Source organism: Saimiri boliviensis, chromosome 10 (genome assembly GCF_048565385.1).
Source record: "Saimiri boliviensis isolate mSaiBol1 chromosome 10, mSaiBol1.pri, whole genome shotgun sequence".
NCBI lineage: Eukaryota > Metazoa > Chordata > Mammalia > Primates > Cebidae > Saimiri > Saimiri boliviensis.
The window spans coordinates 81,000,633-81,020,324 of record NC_133458.1 but is presented as its reverse complement, the minus strand read 5'-3'; the positions used below and the strand labels follow the sequence as shown (position 1 = coordinate 81,020,324).

Sequence of the window (19,692 nt, the reverse complement as noted above, 5' to 3'; positions counted from 1 at the left end):
CATTGTGATATTTTTATGCATTAGAATACTCTGCAGAGAAGAAAAGGAATATGCTAATACAATCCACAAAAATACAGATGGAGATTACAAAAACCATTCAGTAAATGATGCTAAGTTCAAAAGAAGGGATGTAGACATCAAGATAATGATGTGTACACTTTAATAAGGTATTAAATCATGCATTCATCTGTAAGTGTAATATTTCAATAGTAAGTTCATTTTTAAAACCATTGTTAAATACACAGGATCCTTGGGAAAGACATAGCATCAGGTTTACTTTAACTGGTTGCTTTTAGTAAAGCATGTTATTATTTTAAAGTGATACTTAGGAGCACACAGAATCAGTAAAGAAAAGGTATCCAGAGTTTTCATTTTCTAATGGTCCTCAGAAAGTGTGATTTTCAGAATGTAGGAAGGAGTTTCAGACACTTTCAATAATGAATGCTCAATATCCGTATATCTTGCCACGCATGTTCTTTGAGCTCATGTTCCCAGTAAGGTCAATCAATAGGAACAGGGTTTCCACATATTCGAGTGACATGAAATGGTCGTTTTGCAGTCATTTACTCCAATAAGGGTTAACCGAGTCATAAATGTCTCTCAATCTAAAATATATTTAGGCTTTTGTAGGTATTTGCCTTATTCCTGGTACTTAATCCTTTCTCTGAGTAGTCAGTTAATTTTCTTGCCATTTATGAAGGTATTTTTCACTCTTTGCTGCTGCACCACAATCTGTTGAAATGCTTAGTATCCACAATGTTGTAAGTTGCTTTTTCCTTCTGCATTTTATTTCATTTATTGTCTATATGAAGGGGAATAATTACCATGATTTACAAATACAGATATTTAAGTCTTTCAGCTGGCTTGATATTATCACCCTTAGGTCAATAGACAGACGTTTGTTTTCTTACACTTTAGCTCTTCAACATTTGTTTGCATTTTACAATAAATAGAATATTATCGTTATATTACTAACTTTTTTCTTTTTAGCCATAGATTAATTATCTTATAAATAATAATGTGTTAGAATTGCTGAAATGCAGTAACCATTACATACAAAAATCATCACCTACAGATAGACTATCAAGGTCGTTGTGTAGTTATACCTCATAGTTATCTACGTCTTTAATATTATAGACTTCAGACTTCAAGATCATTCAGGAAATTATACAAACCCAAGATAAACCCTTACTTCCATTCTTCTATTTTTACAGCTGTGTCTTTCTTCTCTGTTTATCTCAAAATGGCACCTGTAGCCTCTTCCACAGCCTCCTGGAGATAACATGAATCATACAAGGGAATCCTCAGGCCCATCAGGGACCTCTGTCATCTGCTTTCCTGAACCCCCTAACAGAGAGCCAGTGTTCTCCTTTTCCTGATTTGATTAGTTCAAAGATCAGTTATCCTCTGAAGCTTTATCTCAGATTTAAACAAATAAACCGTGAGAGCCATGATCATAATGCAATTTTTCTGAGTTGGCTTCCTCCATCAGAAAGAATCCGTTATTGTGCACTCCTCCTTCCTCCCCCATACTGCTTGGGGATCAATCCTAATGATGGCATCAATTTGTACCATCCTCTATAGCTTTTGGTTCGCTTTTGTGTCTGTCACCTCCTTTAACTTTCACAGTAAATATGTGTTACAGTGGAATGATTATTCTCATTTACAGATAAAAGAGTTTTTGATCAAGTTCTTGTAATAGTGAATGGTGGATTTCAAATTATAATTGATTTCTAAAATTTCACATGACTTGTTTTTCCTTATGCACTCTGCTCTTTAATATCCAGGCTTTGAATATTTCAACTTCTCTTTTATTTTTGCGTTGACTTATAATGATCTTCCAATAAAGAGTCTGAAAAAATAATAGTGCTTTTTAGCATCTCCTAGATACACACAAAATTTGATCGACTGTGTATGTGCTAACCAGTATTGCTATTAGCTGATTAATTCATTTTCAATTTAGTTTGGGAAATAATCCCACAAATTAACTGTTTGGAGTAGGGGTGGAGTTTAGTATCTGTTTTCAATGCTAACTAAATTTTAATGAATATACGTTAAACTAACATTGATCTTATTTGCCTATAATCTTGTTTTCAATACCTCTTTTATTCTAGTTATGTTTCGCCTTTATGACACGGATGGGAATGGCTTTCTGGACAGCTCGGTAATTTTTTTTTTCAAATTATCTGAGAAAATTTCAGAGTTTCTTCTGAAAAATGCAATGAATAAATTTATAGTTATTACCACAGAAGGCACACTTAATGTAATTGACATCCACTCATATGGTATTTTTATCTTTTGACTGTTTGAAAGAGAGTGATCTGAGGAAACTGTCAGGATTACAGTTTGTTCTGTTGGATAGTTCTGCTACCATGACATGACTTTTTTTTTTTTCCTGCACTGAAGTTAGGTAAAAAAAGAAAGACACCAGCCTCATATGAATAAAACATAAGATTAAGTTGAAATCATTGATCTAGAATGAAGGAAAAACTATCCGTAACATTTTACATTAAGGAAACTTGAGATTATCAGTAGAATTTAAAGGATTTATAAAGTCAATTTAATTATCTCATTATTTTCCCAGTTTTACAAGGTATCTTTAGTCCTATATGCTGCTGAAATAGGTAAATATTTTTATAGATTGCTTTCACAAACTTTGCCTTTTAAATAACTCATCCAATTTAATATTCAACTAACGTTGTATAGTTGCAGTCAGAAAAGATAAGAAAATACCATCTTTATGTGGTTAACTGAAAGAAATAATTGAATGTTTATTTGTAATATATGGAAATCATTGCTAGGTTTCAGGGAAACAGAAAGTAGTTCTTAGTCCTAGTGCACAGATCAGTACCTTACAGGAAAGTCCATCTCAGTTTCCATCCAATAATCTACCTTATGTTTGGTAACATGTTTTACATGTTATATTATTTCTTGTTCTTCAAGGAAAGGTAAGAATACTAATAGAGTAAGTGTCATATTATGGAAATTTTGAAGTGTACATGTAAAACATATTTAATATCATTAAGAAATAAAAGTTTTGATATATTTAATAATGACCGAAATAGACATGATCTCTGAAAGTGAGTGAGCTTTTCTCCTCATCTGATGGACCTCCCTGTGGCAGCTCAAATAGGCTTTTTAAAAGCAAAGCAATGAAGTTGGAAGTGTATTTGTGATACTTTGAGTAGGATAATGGTATATTAGCTTCTCCAGAGAGAAATTAAAATATATAACTCCTGTAGGAAATGACCATTGCTCTGAATTGGTGCTGTGATTGTGGGATTTATTGTGTTTAAGTCTCAGTAATTTTTCAGATGCTATTATTTTTAAGTGCCTGGTGGTCTGCAGTTTCCCAGTTAGAAATATCAAACTACACAATAAATTTGCTCATTTTCTGGTGCCGTTTCACCACTAGAAATTTTGATACCTTCTATGCTTATTATAGCACTTGTGACTACACTAATATAAATTATATTTTAATGTAGATTTGTTATATGTCGTGTTTGTTTTCTAATTACTTTAAAATGATGATTCTTTACTAGGCTTTAGCCATGGGTTGGCAGTTGATTTGAAAATTCAGCTGAATGCTTTTATTTTTTCTTGGCCATTTTTTTGTTAGTATATACAGCAGATGACTAGAAATATTTAGAACTATAGTCCCAATACTATGCAATGAGTTGGGGATAAATATATTTAGTCTTGGCTAAACTCGTCTCTATTTTTTGTAATTAAAGGTCTGGATTTCATTTCCAGGGTTTCCTCCGCAATACCTACTGCTCCCGTATTTTTCCTTCACTGTCAGGTTTACATTGTACCTTCTGATATCATGTGTTGTACCTTTAAGGTGTAGCAGTTCACCTACTGGGGGCAAAACAGAAAGGAAGTGATCTTTTGAAAAATGACTAGTATTTCTTTTTTTATTTTTTTTTTGAGTCAGAATCTTGCTGAATGGAGCTGAAGTGCAGTGGTGTGATCTTCACTCACTGCAACCTCTGCCTCCCGGGTTGAAGCAATTCTCCTACCTCATCCCCCCAAGCAGCTGGGACTACAGGCATGTGCCACCACTCCTGGCTAACTTTTGTAGTTTTGGTAGAGATGGGGTTTCACCATATTGGCCAGGCTGGTCTCAAACTCCTGACCTTGTGATTTACCCTCCTCAGCCTCCCAAAGTGCTGGGATTACAGGTGTGAGCCACTGTGCCAGGCCAATGGTCAGTATTTCTAATAATAGTTAAGATTTGTTGATCATTTGCAATATGCCAAACAACAAAATAAATATATTTTGTATAATAACACGTTTAATCTTTGCAGCAATCGTATGAAGAAGGTAAAGTTAGAGTAGCTATTTTACTGATGAGAAAACTGTGTCTTAGGTGGGATGACTCACCTAATATCACTTGCCTAACTAACAGTCCACTAAAAATAGTTTCTGTTCTTAAGAGATACCCAGGGACTTCAACATCTCCAAACCATTAAGGCATATGTAAGCAAAGATAGAGTAGGTGACAGATGAGTAATGTCTGCGTGCACACGTGCACTTTAAACCTATAATTCAAAGGGATTTATGATTTAAAATTTGTTAATCTACAATAAATACATTTCTGTTTGTATTGCTTCTGGGACAGCCTATCTTACTTAAATAACATATTGAGAATTATATTTTTTTCTGGAGAGTGGAAAATTTATTAGTTCCTTGGAGGGAACCATGGTTCCCCAGAAGAGAATCTGTTTGATCATATTTCTTCTCCATTCTGTGAAAATTGACTACATATATTGGATTAGAGATTTGGTTAGAATAATCTTTAAGGAACTTTCAAGCTTTACTCTTTTATGCTTCATACATTTTAAAATATACTGTAAAACCACTTTTCAAATTATGTCACATTTTCATTTAAAATTACAAGGATTTTACAAAGCCATGTTTAATCTTTTCTGCAGATAGAGAAAAATTAAATCATTAAGTAAATAGATATGAAAAATGTTTTAATTTCAGTCATATGTATTAACTTGAAGTTCTTCAAAGAATTGATAATAGAGCAGAATAATATGGAAATTCAAGCAATATTTCATCCTCTTAGAAAATAAATGCTATGTATACTTGTCCTGCAAACCTTGACCCTGAACATACTTCTAGCAAAATTATTCAATACATGACTAAAACAGTCAGTATAAATTCTCAATGTATCAAGATAAAAATACACTTCTCACTTGTTCTCAATTGCTTTTTTCCACCCTTTCATATCCGTTTCCAAGCCAAAGGAACAGGGAATTCAGTGACTTAAAGATCATTTGTTGCAGTATATATCTGCTCCTGCTTTCTTCAGACACTCTCTTTTAGTTGAAGAGAATATATTTTTTGTATAGTTGTGCCCTCTCCTGGTGAACATTGCTAGACAATGCACAAGATAGATTTATATTTAGGATTCTCTTTTCTTTATATAGTTAATTAGACCTTTAAAAAGGATTATGTACTTTTTAAAGTACATAAAAATTTAAATGGCTTATATATATTTCCCTATAAGTCATTTAAATTTTTTATCTGTACATTGAACGAAACAATTCCTGTAAGTGAAAATTTAAAAGTTACTAAGATCTTGGATTCATATTTTTTCTCTCTCTTTCTTGTCCAGGAGCTAGAAAATATCATCAGTCAGATGATGCATGTTGCAGAATACCTTGAGTGGGATGTCACTGAACTTAATCCAGTAGGTATATGAATGATTTCACTATTGGCTTAAATTATGGAAGTCTGTCCGTCCTTCCCTCCTTCCTTCCTTCCTTCCTTCCCTCTTTCTCTTTTTCTTTCTTTCTCTTTCTTTCATTTTTATTTCTTTTCTTTTCTTTTGTCTTTCTTTTTGTCTCCTTTTTTCTCTTTCTTCTTTTGTCTTTTTCTCCTTTCCTTTCTTCCTTCCTCCCTCCCTCTCTCCCTTACTCCCTCCTTTTCTCTCTTTCTCTTCCTTTCTTCCTTTCTTTCTTCCTTTCTTCCTTCCTTCCTTCCTTTCTTTTTCTTTTCTTTTCTTTTCTTTCTTTCATCTTTTCTGGGACCCTGATATATTCCTGTCGTTTGATTTCGGCTTTTTATAACTAAGTTACTATTTCGAATTTGAAGTCAAAGTGGATTCTGAGTAAGATAACAAGGTATATGTGGAGCTCTGAAGCTCTTAAAAGTAGCTTTTGCTTTCTTCCTCGCGGCAATTATTTTGAATGGTGATCTTACAAACATGTGGATAAGCAGAAGGTGCTGATAGACACAGCAAGGTCAGGCCATGCCATAAAAGAAGATCGTGGTTTTCTACACACAGTGCATTGTATTACCTTGCATATATATGTTATACAGTGCCTTCAGCTCTCTGAGGTAGATACACTTTTTTTTTTTTTTTTCATTTTTCAGAGGAGTAAATTGAGACCTAAATATGTTAAAATTACTTGCCCAAAGCTCTTCAGCTAGTTAGAGTCAGGAATTTTAAATTAAATTGTTTAGAGAAAGAGTATCTAAAAATGCTTATAAGAAAATAGAATTGTTGTTTTGAATAAACATCAAAATTTCAATATTATTCAAATATATATTAAAATATACTTGACTTGAAACCATAACTTTGGCCACAAAAAATATTTTGGGGAAAGTTAATAAGAGATATTGAGTTTATATTATTTTTAAAATCTTTATCAAAGTGCATATAAAGCAAATATAAATAAATTTTATTTAAATGGTTTGCATTTTATCCAAACTCAAGAAGTGTATATTAACCTCTGTTCACATTTATGCAGTAAACCACAGGATAATGGCATGATTACATGCTGCAAGAACAGTGACAGCATTTCCCTATTCTTAATAGGATTTGGATTTTTCCAGTTTTAAATCAACTATTGGGAAATGTATATGCTGTGCTTATAGGGAGTGGCAGATGTCATTAACAGGTTACCATTTCTATATGGGCTAATAATGTAGATGGTAACATGTATTTAATTTATTGTTTCACTCACCTTAATATTATTTTCACTGAAAGTCAGGGATTGCTTATTAGTTCTGTTGCTTTTTTTGGTTATGCTAATCTACAATAGCTTTCTCCTCTCCTGTTCACCTTTCCACCTGTACAGATTAGTCATCTATCAGTCAAGCCAGTTTGTGCTCACTAGAGGGAGACGGGGAGGGCGATTTGTTTCTCCATTCAGGTTTCAAAACAGTGGCCACTACCACTTCTCAATAAAAGTGTTTTTGGTGTGTGTGTGGGTGCGTGTGTGGACTTGAGAAAGGGGAGATCGGGATGCTAGGAGAAGAAGACAGTTGGTGGCTGAGTAGTCTTTCTGCAACAGATACCTACTGTCAGATTATTGACTGGAGAATACAAGTAAATCTGTAACATTACTTGACCGGTGCGTTTCTGCCAAGTCTGCTCCTATTCCAGGGAGCTGAAATGGTACAAAGTCGTACATGATGTCTGCTGCCCTGGGAACTGCCTCATCATCTTGCCTAAGTCTTCAATAGTTCTCACTGTAAAGAAATGTAAACATCAGCAGGGTTCTGATAGGTTTGCACATATAAATACAGAGAAGTGAACGTTTGAGGTTGATTGTCGTAGGGAGAAGACTCAAGTGTCCCTGGAAGTTTTTATCAAATTAAGCCAGGCTCTACCCTAAGTTCAATCTTAATTCTTTGTGGTCAGAAGATGGCTTTAACATCACATTTATTAGGTAGAAAAAGGAAAGCATCACCCATCTGAAATAAATGTCATCGTTTCACTTCTCTTATGGTGTATATATTTCCACTAATTTATCAGCATGCTCTTGAAAGCCAGGGGAAGAACAATAATCTAACTTTGAAATACAGTACTTCCTGAGCAAAGACGCCAAGCACAGGAGTGTTTAGGCAGACAATACTTCCACCAACAAATCGGATTTTTCATGCTTTGTGTCTTTTCCAGTCTCTTTTCTAATGCACTCTGCATTTATTTCTGTTTCCAAATTGATTAACATTTTGGTATTGTATAAAGATAGTGAGTCCCTTTCTTCATTAGCATTCTTACTATGTGTGCCATCTTGATGGCATTAGATGGGAAGTACTTTGCTTTCCCAGCAACCAAGGGTAATATGTTTGGAACTCACATGTATTTTCCATTAATAACAACACAACACTGTATGGCCCTTGCTCTATATGCCGGGGCTCATCTGCTTATAATGCATTAGCCTATGCAATCCTCACAAGAACCCTTCTAGATGAGTTCTGATATTGTCACCATATCACAGAGAAGTAAATGTAATGCAAACAAACACTGCAGAGAACACTTTAAGACATTAAGTGCAAGTCATCTTTAGAAACAAAGTTTAATTAAACATGATTTGATCCTTTAACTTCTTGACTCTATTAAATTCTGATCGGCAATTAAAAGCAACTAAATTCCCTCGCCCCTTACTACTTAGCAAAGAATTATATGAGCTCTTTGCCATGAAGTTAATTTGTTCAGACATTTTCTGGCAGATATACAAATCTAAAAAATAATCTGGCAAAAGTGATTAAAAGACCACTTTCACACTTAAAGATACCTTCTGGTTTTAGCTGTGCTGTTCATTGGAAAAATATTACAAAGTTAAGCACTCATTTCTAAAAAGTGATCAGTGTAAGGGGCCAGGTTTAGAAATCCTAGCAAAGGCCGGGCGCGGTGGCTCAAGCCTGTAATCCCAGCACTTTGGGAGGCCGAGGCAGGTGGATCGCGAGGTCGAGAGATCGAGACCATCCTGGTCAACATGGTGAAACCCCGTCTCTACTAAAAATACAAAAAAATTATCTGGGCATGGTGGCGCGTGCCTGTAATCCCAGCTACTGAGTAGGCTGAGGCAGGAGAATTGCCTGAGCCCAGGAGGCGGAGGTTGCGGTGAGCAGAGATCGCGCCATTGCACTCCAGCCTGGGTAACAAGAGCGAAACTCCGTCTCAAAAAAAAAAAAAAAAAAAAAAAAAAAAAAGAAATCCTAGCAAAGTCATTTCTTCATTAGTAATAGAATTAATGTTGTACTGAGTTACCAAGACATTTATCCCAACTCTCCACTTAGCTCATAGTCCCGATTTCCTATGTTATAGCATATGAAATTTATTTTATTGATTGATCACAAATTTTCCTTTATCTCCTCTACTCCAGATTCTCCATGAAATGATGGAAGAAATTGACTATGATCATGATGGAACCGTGTCCCTGGAGGAATGGATTCAAGGAGGAATGACAACAATTCCGCTTCTTGTGCTCCTGGGCCTGGAAAATGTAAGCATTTACACAGAGTAGGGTGGCCTGGTGGTGAGTCAGTGGGGTTCTCCATGACACATTTTTATTGCAAATTGATCTGACCCTTTTTCTACCGTTAAGCATGTAGTGAGTGCCTGGAACTTTTAATAAGTATGCCATCGTGCAATTTGACAGTAACTTCTTACATAGATGCCACATATATATTGATTCAATTTAGGTATTACTTTAGGATTAAAAATATATTCTCTCTCTTTTGTTTTCCTCTGTTTAAAGTACAATCTAGTGTTTTTAAGATACTGACCTCCTCATATTATCTAAAGCAAGAGACTCCCCAATATTATCGTGTTCTGTGTCTCCTGTGGTGATTCATTAGTTCACTATTCCTTCTACCCATAAAGGTAATCTATTTTATTGATAACCAGTACTTGGAGGAAGCAGTTAAATATCTGCAGTGGTTTAAAGAATAGTGGTGCAGAAGTCATGGGTGGTTTCTGCCACTGCGACTTTTGCACCAACCTATATAAACATAAGTTGTTCTTGTATCAGCATCAGCTAGGTCCTCATTCTATGCCTGTGAAAAGATTCCTTTAGTAGTTCCTCTGGTTGCAAGTAAATACTGTTGTGAAGGAACAAAATAAGCCAAAGATCAGAATGCAATATAATAACTTTGAAAGCAAATCTTGCTGACCCAGCCTTGAAGTGGATTTTAGTTATTGTTAATTTAAAAATCTGATGAAGTCTATAGTGGATGCTAGATTTTTGAATTCAGCATTAATAGTTATATTAAAATCAGATATAATATGTATACAGTAATATGTATACTTAATTTCAAAGAACATAAGGGCTGTAAAGCAAAATGACATTGTAATATTTAGAGTCTTGGGATGTAAGAACATAGTGTTCACCGCTTTGCTGCCAAACCCCAAACTTTTTATACTTGTAGTTACCAGCTGAAACAATTTTACAGATTCAAGACTATATCATAGTTATTCAAGACACCAAGTTTTTAAAAGTCATTTCTCAAGATATCTTACTGTGTTTGTGAAACATATGAGTGTATATAAAAATATGTCGGCACATATGGGTTTGGGAATATATAAATGGGCTTTAGGAGTATACAAATGAGCTGAGGGTTTAGGAATAAGTATCACTTTGGGAATAAATAATGGGCTTCAAGAGATTACCATTTGTCCCTTTTTTACCTGGATCTTCAAATTCTTCTAAACTCAGTTGAATCTTACCTTTTATGAGGCCCATGGGATTTGAGACATGGTCAGAGGATGGAAAACAATAAAATAATAATGAGTGATACATGGAAAAAACTAATTTATGTAAATATAAAATGAATATATATATATTATTGTTAATAGATATATATTTCTAGACTTAAAATCTCATGAAACAATATTTCTTTGTACCTGAAGATCTTATACTACATGTAACTATCTTTTTATACTATAATACTTATCTCTATAGTATACATATATAAGTAAATAAATTATATATGTATACTATAGAGATATTTATGTTTATTTAATTGTTCATGTACCTTATGACAAAAAGCAGTATGTAAATCAGACTACTGAGAGAAAACAAAAGAAAAATTGACAAAATGTTGACATTTGAAGGTTTAATGTATAATTGTTGAAAATTTGTTTTGAAATTGTTGAAAATTTGTAATGAAAAATTGTTGTCAGATGACTTCAGTGATAAAATTCCAATAATAATGGTTCTCTAGAAGGAAATGTTATGTTGGTAAAGCTAAAAGTTTTATATTCTAAGTATTTATAGAAATTTTAAGATGATAGAGGAGAGAAGATGTAGGGATGAGCAAGCAAATCATTTGGTAGTCGAGGGTGGGACAGAAAAGTGCAGAAAGGGACAGTCAGTTGCCTACACACACACACACACACACACACACACACACACACACACACACACACAATTATTACTCTGTCTTCAGGCTGGAGGGTAGTCGCACCATCTTGGCTCACCGCAACCCCTACCTCCCAGGTTCAAGCGATTCTCCTGCCTCAGCTTCCCGAGTAGCTGAGACTACAGCATGTGCCAACACCCCCAGTTAATTTTTGTATTTTTAGGAGAGATGCGGTTTCGCCATGTTGGCCAGGATGGTCTCGATCTTCTGACCTCGAGATCCTTCCACCTCGGCCTCCCAAAGTGCTGGGATTACAGGCGTGAGCCACTGCACCCAGCCCACTGGCCTGTATTTCAAAGATTACAAGAGATGTTTTGAAATGATGATGTTTTTCTTTGGAAACTATTGTTGATACATTATTTAGTATTTAATTTATAAATGTAGATATTTGTGAAGTTATAAAAATTAGCACAGGTAATAGAGTCCACAAATCTATATGGATTTAACTCAAAGTATTTTAAACAAATATTAATGAGTTAACTAATGAGTTAAAAAAATTCATTAGTTTCTAGCGTAGTGTTATTTCAACTGTAAGGCAGTTCTGTGCATTTAAGGTGCACTCTATTAATTATAAACAATTTACCCTCTAATCGTGTTTGTGATTTTTTAAAAATGTTTTTAGCAAAATGGGAGTTTTGGGAGCTAAATAAAATAAATCTATTTAGGGTTTTAGGATAGCAATCAGAGCTGTGTTCCAGAGTTGTGTTTCCAGAAATGGCCACTAGATGGCAGAGTCACATTGTTTAACCTTAAGAGAGCACCTTAAATCTGAGATTAGATTTTGCCCCCCATCTCTGTAAAGAACAACTTTAAAAGGAGAAATTTCCCTTTTCTTTCATTTTTTATAAAAGAAAGCCACTCACATTTTAAGCTATCTTTTAATAAAATGTATAAGCCGTATAATCATATGTAATGATCACAAAATACAGCATCTATTTGTTAGAACTGTTTAATTCTAAGGCATGGTAATTGTTTTAAAAAGCAGGAATGACACCAAGACAACTGAGTAATGGGAGACTTTTTTAGTAATTGAGATGTATTTCCTTTCCGTAGACAGTTAATGTGTTATATTATTGCCTGTAGAGAATTTGATGCGTGGTTCTATCCCCTCACCTTTGCTTGTTTAATTGAAAATCTAGATACTGCAGCTGGAAGTTGGCCATTTATTGTGAAGCTTGCCTTGTTATGTTGTTGTAGATATTATTGTCTGTTGTCAATTATGAGCTCAGGGAGTAGATTCTAATTGATAGTGCATGTAAAATACCACAGTGTATTTGAAAGTGACTGTGGTATCTTAGCCAAATGACACAGCAAAGGAAGTAGTCCTGGGAGAGTAATCTTCACGTCTAATAGAAGTCCCAACAGTTACGATTTCATTGTAATTTATTTTTCTCCATCAACAGTAGTTTAAAAGCTAGTCAATTTTAAAGAATATCTGTTTTGGTACCAAAATCAGACATGGAGTTGATCAGGACCAGATTCTAATCCAAATGCTGGAGAGTAAGAGCCATTTCTTAGAAGAGGCTCTACAAACTTTACGAAATCCAAGATGTATGGATGAAAAATTGTATAGTGTCTTGGTGTCTTTTACGTTTGAAGGAATATTGAGAATTTAGATGGCTTCGTGTTTCTGATTACCACAGTAAAAATTAATATCTGAGACTTATTCATTCTTCCTTCAGAATTCATCTCATTGGAGAATTGGGTTTTTTAAAAATCCCATGTAATTAAAATGTTTTGCTTTGCTAAATAACTTTGTCTAGTGGTAGACTCTGTTCTAGTGATTGGAAACTGCAGAGGGAGAGATATTAAGTCATTTTAGCTGTGGGGCCATAAGGTCTCAGCCACTTCTGCTTAACTCTGCTCTTCCAGCATAAATTCAATCACAGAAATTATGTAAATGAACCAGAAAAGCTGTGTTTCAATAAAACTTCTTGTAGAAAAACAGGTTGCTGGCCAGGTTTGAGTCAGTGCGGTAGTTTGCCAATATCTCAGATTACAAACAGAAAAAGTTTTAATTTATTTTAAATCATTTGGGAGAAAGGAATCTAATACCTTTTATTTGGCACAATCAGACAGCCACAGCAAGACATGAGGACTAACGGACAGTTAGCATAGGAGCAGTGAAAGTCATCAAACTGATCAAATAACAGATTCTGGCTCTGTTATTAACTAACGAGGTCATTTTGTGCCAGGCAGTTGCTCTCTCTGGAAAGATGAAGAGTTGCTCAGGAAAATAAGTTAGTCTTTGCTAATACTCTTTCTGCATGAACAAGATAATTAATAATTCTTCAATTTCTGAAATCTGTAAGTTTGGCTCATCATTGAATTTTTCAAGGAAAATTCACGAATTTATATTATAGGGAGAAGAGAAATTCTCACATTTAAGCAGAAGCCTAGCTTGAAATAGGGATACCTTACATTGTTGTGGATTGTCGTACCCATATGTAGCCTGTATGGTTTCTGGATGGTTTCTATTTTGGTCTCACCATATGTTTGCATAAAATCCTGGTCTTCAATTCTTATAGGTCACTTAAGCTTTACCTTTAATTGAGATGGTTTAGAACACCTTTGTTTCCTCTTAATAAAGTAATATACAATATGTTCTCTGATGAAATTTTTGAGTGATGGGAGAGTAGAAGACAGAAGACGATGTATTCTTAGTAGGTTAAATTATCTTTTGGAAACTGATATTCAGCACATAACTTTTTAAAAGTTTTTAGTTTGCTTAAGGATTTTTGTTCTGCTGTCTATACCTTGCTCAATCTAGAAAACAGTTACAAAACCAGATGAATGCAAAACGTCTTGGGATTCCAGATTTTGTCATTTAAGAAAAATGACTACGTGGTGTTGTTACCTGCTGTTGATTTTGCATTTGAGCCTCAGAAATGGCAGATGACCTTACAATGTGTGGTCTGGAGATGAACAGTTGATGACAAACTCCCCTTAGAATTGTAAACCTTTTCTCTGCATTCTCCATGTCCAGGCCTAATACAGCTCATCTTTTTGTCTAAAAGAGAAGTTTCTTTCACATTGTCGTAATTTTTTGAGAACTTGAAAAAAAAAAAAAAAGAAGGTAATTTAATGGTCTTTATTATTGAATGAGTTGGAAGTAATTTGTAACATTAGCTCATATATATGTAAGTTAAGTCAGTTGAAACATGGCTAGGTGTGGGGAGAGAAAAGCTTTTGGGTTAGGACGTCAGTGAAATTTCTCCTTGAGGTCTCCTGAAAAACAGTTATTTAAAGCAGCCCTAGTTCACTTGAACATTTATGTGATCTTGCAAGTATTTATGGAAAAACTAAAACCTTAGAAATCACTAGGATAATGAAATAGGTTTTTAACAGTTCTGAAGAGCATTATTTCGTTTGAAATACCGCTTTGCCTTCTAGGGAAGTAAGAGTTGGGGAAAAAACGTAAAGTTCCTTCTCAGCATGGAGTAGCCTAGGATTCATTAAGCATTTCTCTGTTGTAAGTACAGACCTGAACTGCCTCATTATAATAGGCAGTGTTAAGTCTGGTGATGAAAAAAGAGCAAATCTTAATAAAATAAAGTGAAATTTTATGTCTCTTTCTCCAATTTTTTGGTGGAAATATTGGGATGTTACACAACTCAACCCAATGAGGGTAATAGTATTTGCTGTTTATGTAACACCAGTCTTCCGAGAAACCAAGTTGACTTCACAGGTCTTGTATAATGAAACCTCACACCATGGCCTGCAGAAGGGAAGTGGGTACTTTCATTTCATGAGAGAGGAAAATAAGAAGAAAGGTGAAATGGCTTACCCACATTTTCATAGCAGGCCAAGAATCAAGCCTTGCTGGGTGCCTTGCTTATTTCTGTTTTATAAAAAATGAATTCCCTTTTTGGCAATAAATATATTTTTTCAATAGAAGTACTAATAGGAGTATGCTGTACTGGCTGATAGAATATAAGGGACAGATTCTTTCCCTTTTCCCTTAAGTTTACAATCTAAGTAAGATAAACAAGACAAGACATGAAAATAGAGAGAGTTGGAGTATAATTCGCACTGCTGAGAAGTAATTGGCTCCTGGTTTCAATTTCTTCTCTTTAAGAAGTCACATACATATTTCATCCCTTGACTATTTTGGCAATGTATCCAGCTAAGAGCTATAAAGCTATTTAATTTGTTTTTTTGGTAAAGCATTTTATGCCTGGGTAATGGATTTGTACATCAGTTGCAGCCTGTAACATGGCTAAGTGTTCTGATTGACAGAACACCCACGTTCAGACTTGTTTATTTTTTGATAAGGAAAATGCCAGCTAACTTAGTCCATATGTGTTCTTCAAAGGATGAAGCTTATTCACATGTAATGGGCAACCATTTAAAAATAAAATGACAAGAATTACAGGAACAGTAATACATAAGAAAATTAGATTTTTGTCCCTTTAAAATGTTTTTCAGCACTTAGCTACTACTTTCAATTTTTAAAATATTAATTTTGTTTTTAAAAAATTAACAACCCCATGTTTAACCTTTCCACATAAGGATGTTTAAATATTATTTGTGGGAATAGAAATTTTAAAATATAGACAGGTTTGAAAATATAGCAAAGTTAAATATATAAAGTATTCTATTCATGTGGTAAAGCTACTAGAAATCTATGACTCACCCAAACCAGAAAATGATATTCAGAAATTAATACAAAGCCTATTTCCTGGGTTTTAAAAGAAAATGGAAACACCTGTGTTTTCTGAAGTTTTCTGTATGACACCTGCATAGCTGTGTTTGTTGAGTTTGTTAGTCCCTTGTCAGAAAGGTAAATCTGAGCATTGTCAAGAATTGTAAAGGGTCCAAAATGTACCCTATTAGAAGTTAGTGTGTTAGCTTGCTGTAGTTTTATGGATGCTCCCAGAGGACATAAGACTCCCAAGTCAGAGACAATGGACTTTTGTATTCACAGCAAAGCAAGCAATAGGAGCTTCAAGTGTGAGTTCACCTTGCCTCCAAAGTCTCATGGGAACTACAGAGTGGAACACAAGTAATGTTTGTGCATAGCATCAGGTTTTGGAAACCTTGGCTTAGGAAAGCTAAAGGAGTCGTAACGTGTAGTAAACAAACCCGTTTAACCTTTGCCTACAAGGGAGTGATTATTTTTATTATACTGCAAGTATAGTAAGTAAACCACCACCCTCCTCTGGAGGGAGACACGTCTCTGTTGACTAAGGTTAGGTTATTTATTACTCAAACGTCTTTGAAAAGATAGTCTTAAAAAGAAAGAATAAGAAAGGACGGTGCTTCTGCTTGCAAAACATGAGGAAATTCAAGCGACCCACTGAGAATTATCGCCCAGGAAGCATTTCATTAATATTTTATGTTATGATGCAAATTTGACATTTTTGGTTCCAATGTAAGAATTAGTTACTATAGATTTTCTCTAGTATTACAAATCTAGTGGTTTATCCTTTTCCTGGGAGTAGGAAAAGTTGTTAGGAGCATTATTATTAATATTTTATTATCAAGAGAAACAAGACGTTCTGAATATATTTATATTGTCTCACTACTACGGGACTAATGTTAGTGCCCAAGCACTTAGTAGGTGCTAAAAAAATTATTAGGTGAATGTATTCTAAGAAATATGACAATTTGGCTAACCTGAAAAATTATGATAAATAACGTTTTCAATAGCATACCAATAAATGTTAAACTGTTTCATATGATTTGGTGATTAGAGTACAAAAAGTAAATGTTAATGGAGAAAAAAGTAAAAGCAAAAGTAATGATACAGAATAATTTAATTTAATATATTGACCTTCTTGTAAGGAGTTTAAGAGATTCCTAAGCATCATATTATTTCATTTTGTTTTAATCTTGAACAGTGCAGCTGTGATTAAACACATACAGGAGTAGCTATTATGATAGAGAGAGTTTTACTCAGAAGAGAAAAAATGTGAAAGTTTTTTAGTTAAGTGGGAATTAATTTAAACTCAAGGTTGTAATGTGGCAAATAACTATAGTGATTGTTAATATTAAAAATATTAATACAGTTTTAATGTTTTTACTATCTTTCTGTCAGATTTAAACTACTTATATTTTATAAGAGAGGAGTAAACACAATGGTAACATACATAAATCCTTCAAAAAGTTTACCTTTTAAAATACACTATTTGCAGCATACTCAACATATTAATATAAATTGGAATATGGGATTCTCAAATGAAGCCCTGGAATATCACCAATAACTTACCTTTTAGTATTAGTTTTCCATCCCATCCCATTCCTCTGCCACCTTACATGACCTGATCACCATCAAGAATTTTGTATGTTACTACTAGTAATCCAGGGTTAATGACATCTTTGCAAGTTCTTATTTATCAGGCTCTTCGACTGAAGGGTATTTTCTCTTTCTCTTTATTCATTTATTTGTCTATGGAATTGTGATAAGGATAAAGTATTTAAAGGAGAGGCAGTCACGTCCCTGATCCATGTGGCGGGTTGTGATGATGGCTTGGGGTATGCTGCAGAACTGTTGATGTTAGACAAGAATTTGTGGGTTGCTATAGCATCGGTGATTTGTTAGCATTATCTCATTTCACTAGAGCACATGTGTTTTTCTAAAGGCTCTGCAGTGATCTTGGAGAAAGTCAGGGATGAAATAACAGATTGTCTTCACATGCTTCAGTCCAGCTCTGAGTTTTATTGGCACTTACATCTTTCACTGTTTATTTCATTAAGTGAAATCTGTTTCTCTTACTGTCCCATGCAGAACGTGAAGGATGATGGACAGCACGTGTGGCGACTGAAGCACTTTAACAAACCTGCCTATTGCAACCTTTGCCTGAATATGCTGATTGGCGTGGGGAAGCAGGGCCTCTGCTGTTCCTGTGAGTACATTTGCTCTGCTTGGACATCATCCCCTTGATTGAGCAAAAGTGGATTTCATGGAATGGTCTGATTTTGTAGATGGAGACCTAGAAACCGATCTGGACCATCTCTGCACATGTGATTTATATTTTTCTGTAGTGTGTTTTTGAATGTTTAGGTAACTCTAACTTATTTCTTCAGTTTTGGAAAAGCCTACCCTTGGAAAAGAATGAAGGACATTTTCCAAGTCTTCAGTGATTTTCTTTCCACTGTAGTTTAATTTATTCATGATTCCCATTTCTTCTGGGATTATTTTGAAGATTTTCACTAGTTTTTTATGCTTATATCTTATTCGTATTTGGCCTCCCCCAACCTCTACACAAGTTAGTCACTTTATTCACATGGATGCCTTATAATGAGTTGATTCCTTTGGGTATTTTTTTAAAAGTTACATTAATTGATTAAAAATAGATTTGCATTCAAATTAAGAAATCGCAAGAAATACAAACTAATTTTACACCCCAAGCCTATTATTTTTAATGCTACCATAAAGAAAATCTTTATATATGGTTAATAGATATTGGAATGTAAAGCATTGATGATTAATGAGTTGTGAACATTTTTAAAATTTCAGTTCACTCATCTTTGCAATTTTCATTTTATTCTGTTAACTCAGTACTGCCAATGAGAATGTTCTTAAAGTGCATATAACATTTAGTTCATAAAATCACCTAAACATTTTTAAATCTATAGCATGTCTACCTGAGAAAATTTTACAATCCATGATAGTCCTGATAAATATGAGTAGATATTGATATTATATCCTCTTCATTTAAGTTCTCCATTAAACCATCAATTTCTCTCTCTCCAACCTTTTCTTCTTATAAAGAATTACTGAATTTGTCAAGTTCATTAAACACATCCCATAATTGTGCATTTAATTAGATCTTATTTCTTACATGGCTTCCATACTATCAATGGTTTATAGGTTTTTTGTTTGTTTGTTTGTTTTTAGCTAGAAGTTTCTTTGGTAATATGATTGAGAACTTCCTTTCTCTCAGATGTATTATTTGACATTTAATACCATGTTTTAGTGCAACATATGGATATGGTATCTGAACTATTTAAGGATTTTAATAAAGTTACATGAAATTTGCCATGTGTAACATTATGGTTTCTGACAGCCATGTTTGAAAGGTTAATTACATGTTAGTGACACTAGAACGTTCTCCATATACAAAAGAAGTACTTTGTTTTTAGTGTTCTATTATTTTTAAGAAAAGGAATTTTTGCGGTAGAGTTTGTTAGTAAGAACACATAAAACAAAATGATATCTCTCAAGTAAGATGAATGATGTATAAAGAGTGAGAATTTCACTGATAAGTTTTTACTGATTAGTGTGGTGAATGCAATACTCAATATTATTTTTAATATGGAGGAAAAGAGAAAGCATGCTTTTTCCCTCAGTGTTGCCAAAGAAAATCACAGATGTGAATATTTTGGAAGAGTTTTACTGTATAAATATTGCGTGGATTTAGTGTGTTTCATTCTAATTCCAGGGAGTGGTTAGTTTTTGTTTTTATTGAGGAGGCCACATGGTTATTTTTAAGTATTGTGCATTTAGAACTCAATTTGCATTTCATTAAAAGAACACATGTATTTGACCCTAAATCATATTCAGACTCAAACCATAAA

General features: G+C 34.1%; 1 protein-coding gene across 14 annotated transcripts in view; it reads left to right on the top strand.

The window, feature by feature from the left end:
* The window catches only part of DGKB (diacylglycerol kinase beta), an 814,277-nt gene that overhangs the window by 278,608 nt on the left and 515,977 nt on the right, over positions 1 to 19,692 (top strand). For all 14 annotated transcript variants that reach the window (XM_074379543.1, XM_074379541.1, XM_074379540.1 and 11 more), the window contains 4 exons: positions 2,115 to 2,164; positions 5,630 to 5,704; positions 9,132 to 9,251; positions 17,900 to 18,017. In XM_074379543.1, the coding sequence (XP_074235644.1) occupies positions 2,115 to 2,164; positions 5,630 to 5,704; positions 9,132 to 9,251; positions 17,900 to 18,017 (363 nt within the window). The remainder of the gene's footprint in view (positions 1 to 2,114; positions 2,165 to 5,629; positions 5,705 to 9,131; positions 9,252 to 17,899; positions 18,018 to 19,692) is intronic.